Source organism: Panicum hallii, chromosome 9, assembly GCF_002211085.1.
Source record: "Panicum hallii strain FIL2 chromosome 9, PHallii_v3.1, whole genome shotgun sequence".
NCBI lineage: Eukaryota > Viridiplantae > Streptophyta > Magnoliopsida > Poales > Poaceae > Panicum > Panicum hallii.
The window spans coordinates 72,023,662-72,045,263 of NC_038050.1; the positions used below are offsets into that span (position 1 = coordinate 72,023,662).

The 21,602-nt window shown below is 48.8% G+C and overlaps 2 protein-coding genes and 1 pseudogene across 2 annotated transcripts; 2 read left to right on the forward strand and 1 right to left on the reverse strand.

Moving 5' to 3' along the window:
* LOC112876705 (serine/threonine-protein kinase BSK1-2-like) lies at positions 1–4,446 on the forward strand. Its single transcript, XM_025940872.1, has 9 exons — positions 1–521; positions 637–772; positions 1,604–1,737; positions 2,242–2,347; positions 2,736–2,821; positions 3,062–3,250; positions 3,447–3,632; positions 3,713–3,826; positions 3,924–4,446. Exons 1-9 carry the CDS (start codon positions 165–167, stop codon positions 4,173–4,175), a joined length of 1,560 nt encoding a protein of 519 aa, XP_025796657.1. The 5' UTR covers positions 1–164; the 3' UTR covers positions 4,176–4,446.
* A 2,625-nt stretch (positions 4,447–7,071) lies between these two features.
* Positions 7,072–10,824, forward strand: LOC112873438 (annotated as a pseudogene).
* An 8,139-nt stretch (positions 10,825–18,963) lies between these two features.
* Positions 18,964–20,752, reverse strand: LOC112872599 (expansin-like A1). Its single transcript, XM_025935654.1, has 5 exons — positions 20,266–20,752; positions 20,035–20,144; positions 19,774–19,952; positions 19,471–19,603; positions 18,964–19,351 (listed from the first exon to the last, which is right to left on the reverse strand). The coding sequence occupies exons 1-5, from the start codon at positions 20,405–20,407 to the stop codon at positions 19,103–19,105; spliced, it is 813 nt and encodes a 270-aa protein (XP_025791439.1). The 5' UTR covers positions 20,408–20,752; the 3' UTR covers positions 18,964–19,102.
* Positions 20,753–21,602: the final 850 nt, after the last annotated feature.

Consider the following 21,602-nt stretch of genomic DNA (forward strand, 5'->3'; position numbering starts at 1 on the left):
GAGGCGACCAACCCCCAAAGCCAGAACAAAACCACCACCTCCTCTTTCTCCTCTCGCCCCTGCTCCGCTGCTCGGCAAGCCAGGGGAACGGGAACCCAACCCCACACACCACAGGCGAGCCCCACGCAGACGCGGCCGCGGCTCAAGCCACCCCGTGGGCTCCGATGGGCTGCTGCCGCTCCTCGCTGCGGACGGGGACGCTCCCGGAGAAGAAGCCGCCTGGGAGGGCGGCGGGGGCGCTCCCCCCGCACCGCCCCTCCCTCTCGCTGAACCAGCACCAGGCGCCGGCGCCCTCCGGGGCCCGCGCGGCCGCCGCCGGCCGCGAGGTGCCGGCAGTCAAGGAGTTCTCGCTGGCGGAGCTGCGCGCCGCCACGGGCGGCTTCGCGCCGGAGAACATCGTCTCCGAGAGCGGCGAGAAGGCGCCGAATTTCGTGTACAAGGGCCGCCTCGAGGCCACCCGCCGCGCGATCGCCGTCAAGAAGTTCACCAAGATGGCCTGGCCCGATGCCAAGCAGTTCGCGGTACGCCTAGGGGCGGGCTCGGGGTCGATTACCGTAACACCCCCCCCCCCCCCCGGGGGGGGGTGGCGATTCGGGATGGAATTCGCTGCAATAAACGCCTTGCTTTTGCTCGCAGGAGGAGGCCAAGGGGGTCGGCAAGCTGCGACACTGCCGGATGGCCAACCTGATCGGCTACTGCTGCGACGGGGACGAGCGCCTGCTCGTCGCCGAGTACATGCCCAACGACACGCTCGCCAAGCACCTCTTCCACTGTACGTTTGCTCGACCATTGGTCCGTTTCTCATAGGTCGCTTTCTGGTGTCTGGTTGGTTGTGGATATCTCGCTGGCCATTTTCGGCAAATACAGCCTGCGATGATTTTTGTCTTCGTCTGATTCGATCCCTGATTAGTGTGGAAGTTGGCAAAAAAGACGAATCGGCGTGTTCTAAGCAACTGCTGGCGCTTAGCAGCCTCCCGCATTTGGTGTACCGAACGAATGATTGGGCTACGCTTTGTCATATCCGATTCCTATCCTATCCGGTTGTTGCTGGCAGGGTCGTTGTGCGAATCCATTGAAACCGATCAGGACACAGGCTGCATTAGACACGTGTTATAATTCATTGCTACAGCATTGGCCATTGGTCTGTGTTTAGATGTTCTGTTCGTTGTTTTGGTCTTTTGGATGGATGACTAGAATTCTCTCAGAGGATTTCAGCATGGACGCCTTTTCAAAAAAAATAAATCATTCTTGGTTGTATATTGTTACTGGAAGACATAGGAATTACGAAAGCAATTGATGTGTTCTCTGGAATGCGTATTTGAAATTAAGAGGTTGATGCATGAACTAGATGTTTGGATCCACATGACTTGTGTTTTATGAACAGCCTATCCCTAGGGTGTATGGGCAAGATTTGGGTTTTGTTGGTAATGGTTACAAGTGATGCTGAATTTTTATGGAAATTAAACATTGAGGGCATCGTGCAGTTTCCTCTTTTGTTAATCTTGACTACATTCACCTTTTAATGGGAAGATGATTTCAGACAAGTTAACTGTACAGCACCATGCATTAGTTCATTAAATGATATTGCTTTTACCCTTTTCAGGGGAAAACCAGACACTTGAATGGGCTATGCGTCTAAGAGTTGCATACTACATCGCTGAAGCACTGGAGTATTGCAGCACTGAGGGAAGGCCTTTGTATCATGACCTAAATTCATACAGGGTTCTCTTTGATGAGGTAAGAAACTATATCTTTCTGTTTTCTTTATCCTAAAGCCCTAGATTATTTTTTTTGTAAAATTGCCAATATACTATAATATCATGAAGAAGAGGAAACGAGGCTAATATATATTTTTTTGGTAAATATCTCTGCTACAACTGCATGTATTTCTGGGTTCCTCTGGGAATGGTCCCTTAGGATTCCATTGAGCTTTTACCCTCTGCATGGATGCTTCTCCGCTTCATCTGAAATTTGAAGTGGAGCTGTGGAGGGGTCTGCTGCCATCTTTACTCCAACTCTACTACTCTAATAGTTGGAAGGAAATACATTATCAAAATAGAAATGTCAACTCTTTGTCATGAGTTCTCTAAAAACATTTATATTGATCTGAAAATTTATTAGGAACCTTATCAGTAATGCATTTTTGGATGCTGTCGATTGCATGTTACAGGGTGTTGCATGTTTCTCTTAACTTGAGTAATCCTGTGTGAGCTGAACAACCACTGTAATTTCTTTTTGCAGAATGGTGATCCTCGTCTTTCGTGCTTTGGCCTCATGAAAAACAGCAGGGACGGGAAAAGTTATAGCACAAATCTTGCATACACACCTCCAGAATATTTAAGAAATGGTAATATGATTGTATCTGTATTTATGGCCTAAATTTTCTTCTTTTGTTTGCGTATTTAGGGCATTTCTTAGAAATGGTATACATGTACATGGTAACTACTGGCAATAGAATGGCTAAAACTTTCATACTGATTGGATCAATGGAACACTGCAAATTGCTAGAAGATAAAATAGGGGACAAACTGGTTTCAGATTTTTGCCCCTCAAGATGTCGATTCACCGAATGCTTTATGTAAGCACCTATAGGTAGTTGGCTGAAAACACGTGAGGTGATTGTGATTAGGATCAAAGTCCACAGGATATAGTCTTGAAATAGAAAAATCAGAAGTGATATCATTTTAGAGGTATATTTCTAACTTCTTTTGTTGTTCTAACCCGTGCTTCTTCAGGAAGAGTTACATCAGAAAGTATCATATACAGTTATGGCACTATACTTCTGGATCTCCTCAGTGGAAAGCGTATACCTCCTTCTCGTGTAAGTTTTTATTGTTAATAGCTATTTACTTCCTTGTTGCACTATCCTTGCTGACCCACTTTCGGAAAATACCTTTTGTATTCAATATTATTCTGTGCATATCTCCTTTTTGTAACTGCCACCAAGTGTGTGATACTGAGCATCTGTGAGAGAACATATTTTTTTTTCGAACGTAACTTGGTAACAAAGTTGTTAGGTTAGCCTGCTTAAACCATTGACAGTTAGCTTTATTGCACTCAGGCTTGTGATATGATAAAAGGCAACAATCTCCAAGTACTGATGGACTCACATTTGGAGGGCAACTACCCAACAGAAGAAGCAACCACAATGGTTGATCTGGTCTCTCAGTGCTTACAATATGAACCTAGGGATCGCCCCAACACCAAAAAGCTGGTTTCTGTTCTCGAGCCCATGCAAATAAAATCAGAGGTAACCTTTATGCTTTATTTTATCCTCTTCAAAAATGCTTCATATTATATACCATGCACCCTATGTGCTCTAGCATTGATTGTTTGCTTTATTGTGATGTGATTCATGGCATCCACACAACTGTTATCTTATTGTAACAAGGCATTTTCTGTGCTTTCTTATGAGTGCTACGTTTTTATTTCCAAATTGCAAACAGGTACCATCCTATGAGATGCTTGGCATTCCAAAGCATGAAGAAGAAGCGCCTCCCACTCCCCCTCCCCCTCCGCAGCCACAGCACCCTCTTTCTCCCATGGGTGAAGCCTGTTCTAGGATGGATTTGACGGCTATCCATCAGATTCTAGTGAATACACATTACAGGGATGATGAAGGGACTAATGAGGTAAGTATCAGAGCTTTTCTGTTGCTGTCTGCTGACCTTTCTTCGGAGTATTATCTAAGAAAATGGTACCTTCATTGCAGCTATCGTTCCAGGAATGGACACAGCAGATGAGGGACATGTTGGAAGCTAGGAAACGTGGAGACTTTGCTTTTCGTGATAAAGATTTCAAGGCAGCCATAGACTGTTATACTCAGGTGGCACATCTTTCTTATATCAGGAACACTTTTATTATGTTCTAAGAGGTTGCAAGAATGCAGCTAATTCATTTCGCTACCCCTCTTCATACTGCAGTTTGTTGATGTGGGGACGATGGTATCACCAACAGTGTACGCGAGGCGGAGCCTGTGCCACCTCATGTCTGACCAGCCTGATGCCGCCCTTCGTGATGCAATGCAGGCGCAATGCGTGTACCCTGACTGGCCCACCGCATTCTACATGCAGGCTGTCGCCCTCTCGAAGCTGAACATGCAGAGCGACGCCATGGACATGCTGAATGAGGCTTCGCAGCTCGAAGAGAAGCGGCAGAAGAACACCAAACCTTGAAAGTCCTGTCCGCTCGGCGTCCCTCCTCCGGCTCCAAAGGTGGTTTGTGTTGAGACATGCTACTCAGTGGTTCCTAAAAGTTGTGGTTAGCTCCTGTTCCCTGGGTTCGGGGATGTAATTGGATGGATGGTGTGCTGTAGAGTTTAGTCCTGTGATTGTTAACACCTGGTTTGGCATGCTGCATTTTTTTGGGCTCGTGTACATCTTACATTGACAAAAACCGAAACAGGCGGAATGCAAGGGGATTTACTTCTGGTTCGCCGAACCTAGAGATTGCTTGTGCTCCCGTCAGCTTGTTGGTTGATCTTGTATGTCATGCTGACTGCTGAGTTGCTGACGAACCTTGTGCTGATTGTTCAGACATGGAGAAGAACATCATTTTCATTTCGACAGACAGTGAAGTTCTCAGCTCTTTCTATGACATTGCAATGCAACAACTTTGGAGGCTCCGGTCCAGGCAGGTGCATGTCTCTCGGCGCCCTGTAGTTGACTTGCGAGTCCCCTGGCCATCTACAGCGCTGCCGGTCTGCCAGGTGCCAGCTGAGCAGATGGTGGACGGCCCACGGGCAACTCTCGGCAACCGCGGCAATTAGTGTGTGCGCGCTGTGAGCAAGTGATCGCCGAAGTCGGACGAGGAGGCATTGGAGCTGGATCTGTCTGGATTTGGTGTGCATCCGCCATCCAGGCAGGCAGGCAGCTAGCACTCGTTTCCGTACTAGAACATCTGGCACACTTTACGCGCCCTATCATAACAGTAACAATTAAATGCACATTTTAACATAGACATAGCTAAATATTTAAACAATTATATGATTATCGTATCCCAAGCAGATAATAATACCAAGATCTAAAAATACGCACAAGAAATAATGTTGATACCATCACACGACCTATTCAATTTCAGTACTAAGATCCAAACAATTTTGGCTCTGTACTGAATTGAAGCATACATTTTTGCAGCAAAGAGAACCATATTTGCAGGATCTATGGTGGCAATAAAATTAGGAGCAATGGTTATATTAATTATTGTTTTATTATTCAATACCTACAGCTATGGATCTAAGCTATTAGATAAACATACAAGATGCAGCACCATATTAACACAAATGGCAGTGTTTCTCATGCTAAGATAATGCACTGTACTAATTTAAATCTTTCTTATTCCATTTCATGCAGTCACAGGCTTGCTCTATCATGAAGGTTGAAGTAAGGATTCAAATTTTATCGACTTATTGGGATATTTTTTCACATACTTTTTCCTACCTCATACATTTAAATATTGTACATAAGTGCATATGCAGTGTACTGAAATTTCAGACCTAGTAGAAAACAATGTGCTGACATTACACAGTAGAGTTTGCTTTCTGCAAAATGTGCACTGATAGGAATTATCAGAAATACCATCAAAAGCTAGTCAAGATTGAGATGTAGGATTTGCATCGGTTAAATTTTTGCTTAGTCATAATTTCCTTACGTTATGGTTGTCTGTCCTAAAAGTCATACTGAATCAAAATATTTGTTCTACCAAACTAATGCATGTCTTGGCTGCTCTGTAAACATTAGTATCAATGCTAATATGACTAACATACTGTAATAAGCGATATGTAGTGCGCTGTATCTGGTGTAGGTTTCGGTACTCAATAAGGTGACGATGTGGCCGGGTACACGCGCCTAATTGAGCTGGCAGCAACTACACGTGCGTGTAGAATAGATTTATACAGAGAGAGAGAGCCGCCAATGTGCTTTTCTCTATTTTGAAATTTGAACTTCCAGAGCTTGCAAGTAGATCTCTATTCATAAAATGTCGAGCAAGTTCCTTCTGAATACTTGTAATCTCATAGCGCCATCCGTCATAGATTAAATGGTTTCTTGTAGTATAATTTAAATTAATTTAAATAAATATAATAGAGCCGGGTTTTAGACAAAAGCCCACAGGCCTAGGCTTTTATAGAAAGCAGATCGTCTGACTGTGCCGGGTTACCACTTTACACGTGATACAGATTCAAAAGGCATCAACAAGACAGAGAAAACAAGCCCCAAACTGAGCAGACTAGCGCTAATTGAGCATCTCCAGCAATGATCCTCACATCGGACTTCTTAATTAAGTAAGGGTTCCCTTTATATTTTGAGGGCTAATTTTTTACTTCAAAATTCCAGTACTCGAGTAGTGGCCTCTAAATCTCATCCTTTTCTTTTAATCTAGAGGGCAAGAGCCATTTGTCAGTAGTACGAGCTCCCTGGAGACCCTCCAGGAATAGAAGGTGGAGGAAGAGATCTGGAGGCCTTCCTAAATGAGGATTTTAGTAGAAAGTCTGCTAGAGTGTGGTTTTTTATTTTATTCTCCAAATTTAAGATGAAGGTTTATTTAGAGAGTCTGCTAAAGTTGCTCTGGATCGCCAAGACAGGCTTTGCAGCGTCAAACATAGTAGAACCGGCCAACGATCCCTAACGCAAAACTAGCAACCAGTGGGCCTAAAGATAGCATACATGTTCAGAAGCTCACATCGTTGATGTTCACCTATACGCATACTCGATGTACATATGCATTCTGCAGGAATCCATGGGGGAGTACAAGTCACCATTGGCCAATCAATTATCAAAAAACAAATTTAACCAAACAAGAAACAAACTGACCATAATTAATCCTTAAACAGTCGTGCATTTAATGCCACTCCGCTGTCAACGCTGCTCCGAAGCACGGGCCGATCTATTCCCGTTGAATTCCAGTTCCAGAAACTCCAGAGCACTCCGCTGTCATCCCTCGCCTGCGTCTATCTGTACAGACTGCAGCCTTCGTCTTCCTCGGCTCCTCCCAGTCCCATCCTCTCAAATTGATCAACCCAGCTCAATGCGTTGCTAAGTATACCGTGACTGATTATACTAGCTACACTCAGACATGCAGCTAAGCTTGGTCAACTTCATCGTACCACTGGTGAGACACGCATAGATTTCCATCCTCCGATCTTGCCTGATATCCATTTCTAATGGTGTTGGTGCTTCTTGATTCGGCAGCTGTCCAAATCTGCAGCGAAAGGCGGCGGTGCTCGGTGGCGCCGGGCCGTCGGAGCGAAGGGAGCGGAGAAGGCCGCGGCGAACGAGCTGCCGCCGCTGCAGCTCCTCGCCATCCTCGCCGTGATAGCATGGACCTTGTTCCTGTACGTGCAGTTCTCCGTGCTCAGCGCCGCGGTGGAGGTGGAGGTGAGCGATGGGGCTGGCAGCGCCGACCCGTGCCGGGGGCGGTACGTCTACGTGCACGACCTGCCGCCGCGCTTCAACGCCGACATCATCCGCGACAGCCGCAAGTACCAAGACCACTGGGGGGACATGTGCGGGGTCGTCAGCAACGCCGGCCTCGGCCAGCCTCTCGCCGACCGCGCCGACGGCGTCATCACCGGCGAAGCCGGGTGGTACAGCACGCACCAGTTCGCGCTCGACGCCATCTTCCACAACCGGACGAAGCAGTACGAGTGCCTGACCAACCACTCCGCCGTGGCGAACGCCGTGTTCGTCCCGTTCTACGCCGGCTTCGACTTCGCCCGCTACCACTGGGGCTACGACAACGCCACCAGGGACGCCGCGTCCGTGGACCTGGCGAAGTGGTTCATGGCGCGGCCCCAGTGGCGGCGAATGTGGGAACGCGACCACTTCCTCATCGCCGGGCGGAAAGGGTGGGACTTCCAGAGGAGCAACAACGTCGACCCAGACTGGGGCAACGACCTCCTCGCCATGCCGGCCGGCCGGAACATGTCAGTGGTCGTGCTGGAGACCACACGTTGCTGCACGGCAGCGACTACTCCGTGTTGTACCCGACCCACTTCCACCCCGGGCTGCGGCGGAATCGTCCAAATTAAACCGACTTAAATGCGCTAACTATTATTTTATTAATTAATCAAGTTGCTATGCACTTAAAATGGTTTAATCTGGCAGTCGATCGAGTAAATCCCAATAAACCACGGATAATCTTGATCGAAATGTACACCAGAAATCTCGCATGATGACAAACGTAGGTAATACAAGCATGACATAATTTTACAAAAATAGAGAAGATATTTACAAAATAGCTTTCAAATTAGGAGCAATATAAGAAGTAATAGCAGCGGAAAAGAATCTACTCTAGAGAAAATTTTTAATAGAGAACAGATAAAATAAAATGATAACTACGAAGACGTGAGGACGTCCAACGTGAATCCTTGTTAGCTCCAACCATCAGTTGCTATTTACCTGATAGGTCAATAACAAATTCGGAGCAACTAATACTCAGCAAAACTTACCGACTAGTGGTATATACTTAGCCAACTCATAGCATGCAAGACTTTTGGCTAGTGGATTTGTTTTGCCAAAAAGCTGCTAAAAATAGTTTCTTATTTTCAATATTTTAGCTTAAAGTTCTATATAGGTTAATAATCCACTAATATGTGCAGAATTACTAGAGCAAACATGGTACAGCATTAAATCACAATCCAAGGTAACCATCATCATATATAATCCATGTTTCATATTATTATACTATGATGTAACGCAGTCATCAAGATTCTCTTATCCGAGAGCGACGACAAATCGATTCGATTTAATCCATGCAAGGAAAACCTAACCATACGATGTATGCAACCCCGTTGAGTCACACGCATCAACAATTCCCGTCGACCACTACCAAATGGTTGAACCGTCCCTCGACCCGCAAGTAGCTAATCCCCACTAATACCTACGACGGGCCAGCCATGAGTTACTGGCTGGCAACTTGAATGGAGAAGCAGGTATCAGCTCAAACACTAGAGTGATCGAGGTACTCAGTTTACCGGGTTCGACCATCTCCTACTTCCAGCATGTGATTAGTATTGTTCAAACTTGATCAAACCGGGCCAACAACAAACGGTCCTTAACTGACACGGATGGGGCTATATATCCCTACCAACATCACATAGACCATTTTCATCCCCGTCCGGTCCCGATCTTTTCATGTGAAATAATTGCAATAAATAAGTTACCCATAATGAGAAATCCTATAGCTCGCGAATAGCTCGCGAGTGACGGGCAATCACTCGATTTCTGCCGGTCTTAATTAAGCATGGCAAAATTAGCGACCTACACATACTAGTATAGCTTAAAGAAACCTAGGGAACATGCATCTATGGTTTCATTCAACTCCTATGAATTTAATGTATAATTAGTTAATTAAGATATTGTATAATTTTAAATTAGTGAGTTATGCTCCGAGGTTTGCATGCGATTCGACAGAGAGTCAGTTTAGTTAGCTTGCACCGTCTCGGGGAACATCTCCACTCAAGGCATGTACTCCAGGGATCCTTCCATCTTCGGGATTCATTCACCAAACACCATCTTCTGGTCGGCTCCAACATCAATCATGCTTCACGTCTATGCGTCGTACATCTAGCTAACGTACCTAAATGAGATGTAGCAATGCAAGATGTATAAATGCATGGAAATGTCATAGACGATGCATCACAAGAAGGCAATCAAGACAGGCACAAGGTCACGAGCACTCATGTGAATGGAGGTTAACTAAACATCACACAAGTCTACCATAAAATTGTTAAAGCACATCAGCATAGCACGCAAGTTAAGTTATTGACGGGAAACATCTAGCATAAGCATTCATTATTTATTTATTTTTTTTGGTCGGACGCCGCCGTGTTCGGGTGGCAGGACCGGGTGCGCGGCCAGCGGCGGGCGTGGCTCATGGCGTTCGTGGGCGCGCCGCGGCCAGACACTCCGGTGTGTTGGACTTAATCCAGGTAGTGACACGTTGGCGTTCTAGTCGTTAGCGTGATGGAGTCAGCGGGGAGCCGTCTTCAGGAGCTCATGCAGGAAGTGGCCGTGGCGAGAGCGCTGGGTGTGCGCGTGTGTGTGGGTAAAATAACATGCGATGTGCGTGAGTTTGTTTTCTTTTTTTTGGATCGTGAGTTTGCATGATTCAGTTTTAGCTGCTAGTGTAAGTAGTATTCAGTTGTAAATTTATTTTTGAAACATTCCAATCAATCAGAGAAAATAGCTCTATCCTCAGAAACAATTCACAGGTGTGTGCAATTGTGCTGATCCTAGGCTCCTTTCCAACACGGTGAACATCCGGGTCCGGGATCACGTCATCGCGCAGTGCAACGCGTCCAGCACCTTCGCCATGCTGGGGTGCGCGCGCTCCCCCGTCAGCCCCCAGTGCCACGTCCCCGGCGACATCATGCGGCTGTTCCAGAAGACAAGCTTCTGCCTGCAGCCGCCGGGGACTCGTGCACGCGGCGGTCGGTGTTCGACTCCATGGTGGCCGGCTGCATCCCGGTGTTCTTCCACACGGCGTCGGCGTACAAGCAGTACCGGTGGCACCTCCCCAGGGACCACCTCAACTACTCGGTGTACATCCCGGACGCCGACGTCCGGCAGCGCAACGTGAGGATCGAGGCCGTGCTCCGGTCGATCCCTCCGGCCACGGTGGAGCGGATGCGGGAGGAGGTGATCAAGTCCATCCCGAGGGTTCTGTACGCCGACCCCAGGTCGAGGTTGGAGCCTATCAAGGACACGGTCGCCGTCGCCGTCGAGGGGGGTCCTCGACACGGTGGCGCGGATCAAGAAAGGTGAGTACGTGGACAGCGGCCAGCCAGTCAGCGAGGACCCACCGAACCTGTACGTTTCGACATAATCGAGGTTCCGGCCTAAATCCGTCGTCTCAAGAATGATGACGAGGCATCGTCGTTAACTCTGCCGGTGTGAGAAAAAAAAAGAGGGAAATGCTGGACAGCCAAATCAGTACACGAAAGTGTTAGTTTTTGAGAAACTACAGCAGGCAAAGATGCCGGCCTGAACGGTGCTTATATTATAAGCCATGAGAGCCAGCCGCTAGATCGTCAGATCGATCTACATCGATGCGTGGGACTAAAGAAATCTGTTTTTTTATAAAAAAAACAAAGAAATCTGAATCTCTGAGCTAGCCCCGGCCCGTGACCTACCAGGGACAACCAAGGGCACAAACAGGGGCGCACAATCAAATCAGATGCAGGGCACTGGCGTTCTAGTTTAATGGAGGACAACTGTACTCTGATTAAAGATCATATCCACAAATCCATCCATCTCCGAGTTCTCAACCTGCCCTCAGGCTTCCGAGTGTGGGGCCGTCGTCTCCTAGCTTCCCTCGACGAGGAAGGAACGAAGGGCACTAGCTGCTCCTTCCAGCAGCACCCGTCACTGTCACTGGAAGGGCGACGGATCAGTTGGATGGTGTCAATCTGGGCGTGCTTTTGAGTAATGATGGCTATTAGCAGCTAGCGGCGATCCTTGAGTGTGTGACGATGTGGATGCCGTCTTCTCTAGGGTTGTGTGCAGCTGCGCCTGGCACGTCGTCTTTTACACGCCTGTGCGTGTAAAATATTAGCCTGGCTAGCTGAAGTCTGAAAATTCAGTTGTGTTTGGAGGCGCAGTTCAGTTGATGCACATATAAAAAGTTTCCCGTCCTTTCTTTTTAGAAAGAAAGCAGGAGCACTGCTAAATCATATAAGAAGGAAGCAGAAGTAGCTTAAGTCTTACAGGTGGTTGTGTATTACAAGGAAACGAAACACACTCATAAAGAACAAACATGAAATCTAGTCTGAACCTAGGAGTTTGGAGGCGTAGGCCATTTAACAACTCGGGGCAGTCAACATGAAATCCAATCGTATCATCCTCTCGTTTGCAGCGACACCAAATTGACCTGCTCAGCAGGCTTCGTGCATGAACGCACTCTCAGGATTGCAGTATAATTCAGCACACAGGACAGGAAAATAAGTGGTGCTTCATATGCTACAGCATTGTTGGAACGTCATATACCACAAATCACCAAAACTAGAAGGATGCCTCAGTTTGGGCGAGAATTCGATCTGTGCAGTTTGCTTGTCTGTGCGAATGGATTCTTTTCTTTTCGCTTCTTTTCTTTTGGAGGAAGCAGGCATTATTTGCTTTTGGGATGAAAATCAGAAGAGACCTGTGAGATCACGTCAGATTATACGAGAGCCGAACTCCTGGGCCGTCTTCATTAAGGCATGCAAACTGGGCCCAACGTCGAGCTGTCGTCAATATTCAGAACGGCCCAGGCAGGAGAAGAATAAAAAGGTGGAGCCAACAGATTCCCACCGGGCCTACAAAAGGCTCTCCTCCACGTGGGCGACAACAGACTTTTTTTAAAAAAAGGGTTTAAAAAATAAAATTCGAAAAAGGGTGCCGTTGGAAAAATTTGGAAAAATGGGTACTACCCGCCCGTTGATCGGGCGGGAGGCGTGGGGCCGGGGACCTCCCGCCTGCTGGATTCCAGGCCCCTCCTGAGGGCCTCTTCGCGAATAAGAAAAGTTTCTTTTTCGCGAAGAGGTCCCTGAGGCAGGCATCCCGCCAGCCAGTGGCGGGAGGTGCCCTTGCTTATATTTTTTGTTATTTTTTGTTGGAATTTATGTTTTACAAACTATTTGAAATTCAGACTTTTTTCAAATACAATATTTATTCGCCACTCTTTTGTATATATATAAAATTTTAATTCAATTTACGAAGAAGATTACTGTATCTAAAACTCGTATGAAGATGGTTAAACGATAACGTTTTGCAACGTACAATCCAAATATTAGGATAGTACGATACATCAACCAATTAAAAAGAAAATAGTATCATACAAAAATAGTTTAAATATAAAAAGTCCACCGAATCAGGAGTATCTACCCCACCTGTCCCGGACCTCGCGCTCTCTTCGTCCTCCCCTCCAGTCCTAGGCCTATGTGGTCCTCCGAGTACGTAAATGCATCTGGAGCACGGTGAGGACGAGGCGGAGGAGGTGCAGGCATGAACGGGTCATCCTGGGACTGTGCACCTGGAGCATCATACGTCTGGGAGGGACCAATGATGTCAGGCCCGACGCCGCCGCCCACCAACTCCGACCAAGTGACGGAGCCGCCCACCCAGTCGTCCCAGTCTGGCACACCAAATGGACCACCATATGCAGAAGCTCCCATCGACCATGCATGCTGAGTATAGCCCCGAGAGTACGGAGCAGCTGGCGTCGAATACGACGGGAGAGACGTTCCTGGAGCATAGGCGCCAAACATCTAAAGCTTCATTCTTGCAGGAGGAGGTCCTATTGCCGTCGAGTGCATGACTATAAAAATAAACGAAATTAGTCGTGTAAATCAAAGTTGATCGAAATGGCAATTATAAAGGACTTATAGCTGGAACTAGCGGCAGTACCGCTGGACGCTGCGTGCTGTGCTGCAGAGGTCGACGGGCCAGCTGTGTACACGTGGGCGGACGCATGAGATGAACTGGAGGCCCCCACATCATCTCTGCCGCGACACGTCAGTGCACGTAACACTCGCGTCAAGTTGTCTTGAATCTTACGAAAGCTGTCTTTATATTGTACGTCCGGTACACGTACTCCACGTTCAAGCAAGGTGATCTAAGATGTAGTTTCGACCTCCGCGCAGTTGATCAGAACGATCTGCATACATAATTGGAAGTAGAGTAATATTGTTATCAATTTCTTATAAAATAAGATTTAATAATTGAAGTTGCAAAAGACGTACCGCGCCACGCTGTGCCTGATCACGGTAGAAGGGTGTCCGAGATGGTCGGCTGGTGCTGATGCTCCACGTCATCAATACATGGAAGAATGACGTATGGACGCGTGCGAGTGAGGTACCAGCGGAGGTATGCGCCGTAAGATGCCTCCGTGTGTGGCTGCGGCTCGTCCTACACATCATCAGGTGCGTCTAACCACCCTCCTACGTACTCCTGCAGCTTGACAACCCAGTTGACCTCGTTGGCATGACATCCCCTGCGCGAATATCTGTTGCAAATATTTGAAATACAACATTATTTCATGATAATGATTATATAATTAATACAAAACAAGTTATCACAAACTTACTCGTGTACGCTGCGCGGCACGGCCTGGAACACTCGAGGTAGGAGAGGAAAGTGCTGCCATCGCCCGAACTGCCTCATTACTCGCTCGACGCAATACGGCTCGACGATAATATCGAACACTAGGTTCGCCTTTGTGAGCCAGTATGTCTCGTCACGCGTGCAGAGGGAGGACAACCCGTGCGGCGCACGTGTCTGGACAGCCGCAGCGGTGTACGGGGTCCAGATGACATCCTGTGGCCGCATCCGATCAAATTCGAACACGAACTGCGGGTATACTTTTCGAACCTACCGATGTGCCCAGCTAACCTGCAAAATTACACAACTGCGTCGGTACTTTGCATATACAGAAACGTACAACAGTAAATTAAAGAGCGTACCCGTCGATCGGTCCAAAGCGAACTCATCGTGGGGCTATCCTCGTGCCACATCCCATACATCTCCGGCGGATAAGGCTCCTTGCTGATTAGGGGGCGTGCTATGGCGAATCGTTCTTACGACCATAGCTGCAGCAGAAGTGGACAGCCTGTGATGACGGCGGTCCTCTCCGTCTTGAAACAGGCTTGGCAAAGGCCTCGGTACGTGGCAGCAAGCACTGCCGATCCCCAGCTCCACCCAGGTACCTGGCCCGACTCCGCATCCGCAATCACGCCCACGTACTGGATGAGAACCTTGTCCACATAATTGCCGCTAGAGTTGCAGAAAAGAGTCCAGCCGAACAACCACAACAGATATGCCTCCAGGCAGCGCGACACCTCGTACTGCCCAGCCAGAGGGTGGAGATCCTGAGCCTGAAATATATTTGTTCAATGCTTAGAGGTAGTCACGTATGATTCAATTAAATTAATTAAAAAATAATTGTACGTAACCTAAATTGTATTACCCAACTCTTGGCGGGGCCGGGCGCGTCAGGTACGTCCAAAAAATATGGCGGGTTCACTGGAGCAAACCGCTCCTGAAGCTCCGCCCTCCAGGTAGGTGGCATGGCAACCGGGCCAACAACTTCACTCGCAATGGGAAGCCCGAGTAGGTACGACACGTCCTGCCACGTGGGGGTCATCTCCCCGCACGGCAAGTGGAACGTGTGCGTCTCCGGACGCCCCCTGTCAGCCAACGCCGCAAATAGAGAGCGGTCCAGCTGCATCCGCTTCTTGGCGCCACCGTCTTGGCCGTCGCCGGCCTAAAGCATATGTGCGAGTGGCAGCAAACCAGGCTCACGTAACCTGTATATTTTGCATTGTGGTTACAATTATCGCACAAGCTATACATTAGTTCCGTAAAAAAATACAAAGTATCACCTGTCAAGCTAGCGGTCGTCCAGGTGCAACAACTCCTTTGCTGCACGAGGGCGCAACTCGTGAAGCTGCTGCCCCTCCACCGCTGCCAAGTACGACCTGTGCCGTTCGTCGGTGTTCGCGTCAAAGAGCTCCGGTGTCTGCGCCATATCTGCATGAAAAATATAAGAACCGTAAAATATATTCCTACAAACAATTGAAAATACTAAAAACTATTCAAAATATAACTATCCAAAAAAATATTTCTAACAACTATTGAAAATACTAAAAACTCCTCAAAATATAACTACCCTAAGAAATATTCCTAAAAACTATTGAAAATACTAAAAACTCATCAAAATATAACTACCCTAATAAATATTCCTAAAAACTATTAAAAATACTAAAAACACCTCAAAATATAACTACCCTAAGAAATATTCCTAAAAACTATTGAAAATACTAAAAACTATTCAAAATATAACTACCCTAAGAAATATATCTGAAAACTATTGAAATTATAAAAACTATTGAAAATATAACTACCCTAAGAAATATATCTAAAAACTATTGAAAATACTAAAAACTATTTAAAATAGAACTACCCTAACAAATATTTCTGAAAGCTATTGAAAATACTGAAAACTATTCAAAATATAACTACCCTAACAAATATTCGTAAAAACAATTGATAATTATACGACTATAACGAGAATATACCTCCAAAACGACGTGTGAACAGGGCTTCGCCGCTTCCTCTCCTCTCTTCTTCTCCTCCTTTTCTTTTTTCGTTAATTTTTGCTAAATATTATGAGAATTAGGGGTGGGTGGGGGGCTTAAATAGTGGGAGGGCGGGATGCCCCTCGAACGGGCGGGATGCCGCGTCAGGAGCTTAAAGTTTTCTTTCGCGAAGAGACTCCTCGCGGGGGCCTGAGAAATATTTTTCGACCTCCCGCCTGTTGGATGGACGGGAGGTCTCCGGTCCACGATCGGGTGGGAGGCACCCATTTTTCGAATTTTTCCAAACCGGCACCCTTTTTCGAATTTAAATTTTTTTAACTTTTTTTTAAAAAACTCGGCGACAACAGTCCCGAGGACTCTGCTAACTCAGCCCAGTCCCGAGGTTCAGGTCCGCTACCGGCGGCCCGCCGTGCTACTGCAACGTCAAAGAAAAGAAGGGGAAGAAAAGGAATGAAAAAAAGGGAGAAATGCAGAAGGGCCGCTCTCAAAGCAGCAGCGGCGGCGGCGGGAAAACAACCGGGCATCTCACTTGCTTGCCGATGAACGGCACCCAAGTCTTCCTCCTTGGCTGCATCAAGATGACAGGTGTGGTGATGTGCTGATGTCATCTGAAGTACACGTATGCCGATGACTTGTCACCATGCTCCATACTCTATCGCCCACCTAAAACATTAGTCATGTGATGGTGTCATACACGGAGTGTGTTGCCATAAGATATGGTAATTGACTTGAGAAATGTCTGACAGTTTGAAGTCCCAACTTCACCACAATACCACATCTGTCGCCCTGGACTACTGGACATCGTCCGAACGGACGGAAACTTTTCCCCAGCGCGCACATCGCCATTGCAGCGTGTCCCGGGACCTAGAGCGCCACATGGTTCGCTCTGCTGCGTTCGCTTCTTCGTCTGTTAATACTGCAGCATGCGTGGTCACCAAACTTCTTCAGCTCCAAGAATCATGACACTCTATATATGTTACTCTTTTAGTTGTGTAGTAGTTATATCTGATTGAAGAGGATGACATAGACCAATCACCTAATAACTGTCAGAAAGGCGGTAGAAACTTGAAGTCCGCAACGGCGAGACCGTTGGTGTAGGTTGGTCACCAATCTAGCACAGATAAATCAACTCGTGAAGCCGATGTATACTTGCTCCCCCTGTTTAATAGCCGCGTGTTGCAACCTGCTCCAGCGTATTGGATAAGAACCAGGAGGCCGAGAGGTATGCATCGTACTCTCTGATTCTGACCGTAGCTATAGGCATCTTCAGCCTGGCTAAACAGATGCCCGTTTCGGTACACTGTACCTACCAAGGAGACGACGATCAGTCTCTCTGCTAGTTTTTTTTTGTCATGAAATTTCTGTCTGCATTATATGAAATTTCGGTACACTGTACCTACCAAATAGACGACGATCAGTCACTCTTTCACTAAACAAAAAAAATTTGGCACTGCTAGCTTTGCAACTGCTCACTAACTCCAAGATTTCGTGCCCCTATAAGACAGTGCAACCATTCTGATGGCCAAACCAGAGCTGCATTGCGCCCTCTAATAATGAGCTGAGAACCCTGGGTGATTGGACAGGCTCAAACATGATGTGATGTTCTAGTTTAAGGACAGGAGCAGAAGATACTGGTGGCAGTGGTTTTAAAAACATCCAAAATAGCATTCAGATTAAAATTTGAATCGTCCGTTTGGATCGCTCCTAACAACCAGATTCGAGTCTCCAATTTTTGTACTGGTTCAACCCGTATGCATGACCGGTCACGCGGCAGCAAGAGGCCAAGTGTATGCTGCTCATTTCCTAAGGCGGCAGGCAGACAGGCAGGCAGGCACAAAGGGACAGCGAATTGTGTCACAGGGCCGGCGCCTGTGTCTCACTCAAGCACCGCTTGTTCTGTCCGGCTTCGCTCCGGGAACATTCAGAACTTCTGGTTCGCGTCAAGGAGAAAACTTTAAAGAAAACATCCATGGCGCTGCGCAGCAGCTACAAGTGTTGGACCCTCGGCAATCAGGACGCCGCCGATCGATCGATTGATTGATGCTGCACGCTTTGATGTACGGCACGTCACCTAACCATTCGATTGGAATCTAAAAGAATGCCCAGGCATCTGATTGCCCTGGCCTTCAGGGGAAAAAACACCTGTGACTTGTGAGCCCTCAGGCCTCCTTTCTAGTCACCTACCAAGAGGATTGATTGCACGGTGCGACGTCCTCCCAGGTGTCACGCAGTACGCTGCAAAAAATACGGGATTTTCCCATCTCATGATCTCATCTCCCTTTCACCGGCCGGTACACCGAGTTTCTACTGGCCGACCTGACCGTCGTCGCACACTGCGCACTGTGGACTTGTGGCGTGCATCGTGGCAGCGACGGGCGCAACCACCAACCGTGCTCGCTCGCTCGCTCGGTCGTCGTCCGCGTGCTGTTCCGCTCTCACGGAATCCCGGAACGGCTAACGACTTCGTGCCCTCCAACACACCAACCCATTTACAACGAACAGGTAAAGACATGCAGGCACCGTAAGCAACGGACCGACCATCAACTGTTCTGTACATTCACAGGTCAGCTCACACAAGGCAGGGACGAAGGAGAAGCACATTGCCGGTTGCCAGAAGCAACGGGCCATGTGATCCTGTTGAATGAAAATCGCTGATCCGCCATGGCTGGCCCATCGCCGATGGGGAAGTAAGTAGCTGTTGCTTCACGTTCAAGGCGGCGGCGGCGGCGGCCGTCAGACGACTCGTTTCATTTCATTATTCTTTTTTTTCTTTCCAGCCTCCGGGACGCCTAGGCTACTACTTATCCGACACATCAGCAGCTCATGTACATGGGGATTTGGACAAGGAACAGAAGCGAAGGTGCCGAGGGATTCGGGCTCTGATGTCACTCCGTCAGTCCTGTGTTAATCGTCTCTCTCTAGTCCTCTGATCAACGCCCCGCCAAACAGGCAGTGTCAAGGAGGAGGCTCTTGTCTTCAGGGGGGACGCTGGGAGCTTGGGCTTCGGCGAGCACGCCGTCACCGTTTGAGTCACTCCCACTCGTGCGTGTCGCAGGGGTAGCAGCCCTCCTGGGCGATGTCGGCGATCTGGACGCCCGTGTCGTAGACCTCGCCGGCGCGCCACCGCCGCGGGAGGACCTCGCGGTCGGCCCAGACCCACTTGCCGTCGTACCCGCCGGTCACCACCACCCTGAGCTGCAGCGGCCCCGGCGGCGCCTGGCTCGTGCTCCACGCCGGGCCGTAGTTGCGCGTCATGAACTTCCAGTTGGACGAACCGACCTGTCCAAAGTCCAATCAGAATTAGAATCCAACAGAAGTGTCAAGCGAACACGATGCCGATACACCGACGATGCTGCTGCGGAGAGCAAATTCGGGACGGTAGAATCTTCGTTTTTTACCTGCGCGACGTCGACGGCGACGATGTCGGTCTGGCCACCCTGGTAGAGGAACCTGACGGTCAGCTCGGCGGGGGCGCGGCTCTTCTTCTCCACCCTCACCGAGAGGTTCCGGTGCTTGTACTCGCACGGCACCCTGCACATGGCGCAGCGGCGCTGACAAAAATTGAGCCCTCCGGTTTCCAATTCAATTCAAGGAGCCGGGACAAAAATCCCCTGCTCCAGAAGTGTTAATTTACTTTATGGCGGCAACCACCCAACGCGAAAAGAAACGGATGCTTCCTACAGTACTACTCTTTTACTCACCTCTTGTACTCGACATCGACGGTGCGCAGCTCGGCGAGGCGCGCGGCCATGCCGGGGCGCGCCATGGCGGCGAAGGCCGGGCTGCTGAGCACGAGGTCGGTGCGGTTGGTCCTGGCGCGGTCCGTGACGACCACCCGGGCGCCCGCCGCGGCGCAGAGCTTGCTGTCCTTGCACCGGACCTGCACAGAACGCACGCCGAATCGAATCACTGGTTTCTTTGTGGCGACCGTTCCCGGCCATGGATGTGGAGGAGTTAGTTACCTGGAAGCAGGCGCCGCAGCCGACGCCGGCCCGGTACAGCGCGGGGCCCGCGGCGGCGAGGAAGCCGCCGCCCATGGCCGCCGCCTCGGCGCCGTACCCACAGGAGCCGCCTGCACGCACGCAGTCGAACCGATCAGAATCAGTATTCAGAAACCAGTTGCGAACCATGCGAAGAAACATGGCTAGGTCGGGCGATCGGCGCGCGCTGCGCCGCCGGCGGGAGGCGCGTACCGGCGAGGGTGAGCGAGGAGGTGTAGTAGGAGGCCCTGGAGCGGCGGACGCAGCGGTCGCAGGCGGACGCGAGGAGCGGGGTTAGCAGGACGAGGAGGAGCGCAAGGGAGGAGCAGGAGGCAAGGCGGACAGGGACGGCCATCTTCCTCCACTTCGGCCTTGGCGGAGAGTGGGTCGGGTCGGTCGATCGCTGCTTGAATTGGCTCGGCTAGGCGGCCTTGTGCTTCACGACTGCTTTTATACACCACCACCACCAGAGCTGAAGCTCGCAGCATGGTGTAACCGTAACTAGGGCGTAGGTGCCGGAAGGAGCAACCCGTACAACTAACTAACCAGGCTGCGGAGGATACGTCGACGGGGCGAGCGAGTAGGAGCGCGGTGTACATCACGCACGCCAGGCAGCAAGGAGGCTGCTGCTCGAGCCGTGCCAAAACGGAAGGGAAGGGCACCGACTCCACCTTCACGGGCGGTGGTGTAAAGGCGGACCACCGCACGGCCTCGAGGCTTGGCCGGAGGTATCGAACGTGATTTCCCTGTCGCCGCCAAGTACAGAGAGTGCTCGTGTGTCATGGAACAACCTTTTGGGTCAAAAGCTTGCCGTAACACAAAGGTACAATTAATAGTCGAGGACATGAGGGGCTTCATATACGTACAAATGCACTAGCATGAAATCTTTGCTACCCTCGGTGTACCGATTCTTGTCTGTACGCGGAATTTGCTTTTGAATTTCAAAGGAAAAGGAAACTGCGCTGCTTCACTTGAAAAGGACACGAGAACAATTTTCCCTTAAGAAAAAAAAGGAACGGATATGAGAGCCACTACTGGCTATCTTCATCACTGACTCAGTTCGCAGCCTCCTTAGCAAGGCCTTTCTAATTAATGGATTTGTTCGGATGTGAATCTCAAAGTAAAATAAGAAACTGTAAATTGTACAGACATAGCTCAGAAAAAAATGTAGAAATGGACACAGATATAATTAATCGGATTATCAGTGAGCAATGATCGGCAGGGGCGGGTCGCCAAGCTTGTGCCGGCTGGTGAGCTTCCCCTTGTGGCTGAGCGTTGGATTTATTCCATTTCTGGTCCACCCATTGTCGAGTCCGTTCTCCATCATTGCCTATCTTCGCCATTAGTTAAGCCACTAATCAGCATAGTAATCAAGAATCAGCTTCACGAAAAAAATGAAGTGGAATAGTGTCAAGCTGACAAGATGAGGAGGCAGCGGTGCCGTGTGGTCTTGGCGTTCGTGCACGATCGCGGCATTGAAAATCCGCCATGGTGGGGGTTGGTGATGAAGAAGGTGTGCTGCTAGCAATCCCCTTTCTTCAGCTACAGCA

Coding starts and splice junctions, on each gene's coding strand:
- LOC112872599 (XM_025935654.1), bottom strand. CDS start 20,407: ATGGCCGTCCCTGTCCGCCTTGCCTCCTGCTCCTCCCTTGCGCTCCTC. Junction 20,145..20,265: donor CTCCTCGCTCACCCTCGCCG/GTACGCGCCTCC, acceptor GCGTGCGTGCAG/GCGGCTCCTGTGGGTACGGC. Junction 19,352..19,470: donor TCGCCGTCGACGTCGCGCAG/GTAAAAAACGAA, acceptor GACTTTGGACAG/GTCGGTTCGTCCAACTGGAA.
- LOC112876705 (XM_025940872.1), top strand. CDS start 165: ATGGGCTGCTGCCGCTCCTCGCTGCGGACGGGGACGCTCCCGGAGAAG. Junction 3,251..3,446: donor CCATGCAAATAAAATCAGAG/GTAACCTTTATG, acceptor AATTGCAAACAG/GTACCATCCTATGAGATGCT. Junction 3,827..3,923: donor CCATAGACTGTTATACTCAG/GTGGCACATCTT, acceptor TTCATACTGCAG/TTTGTTGATGTGGGGACGAT.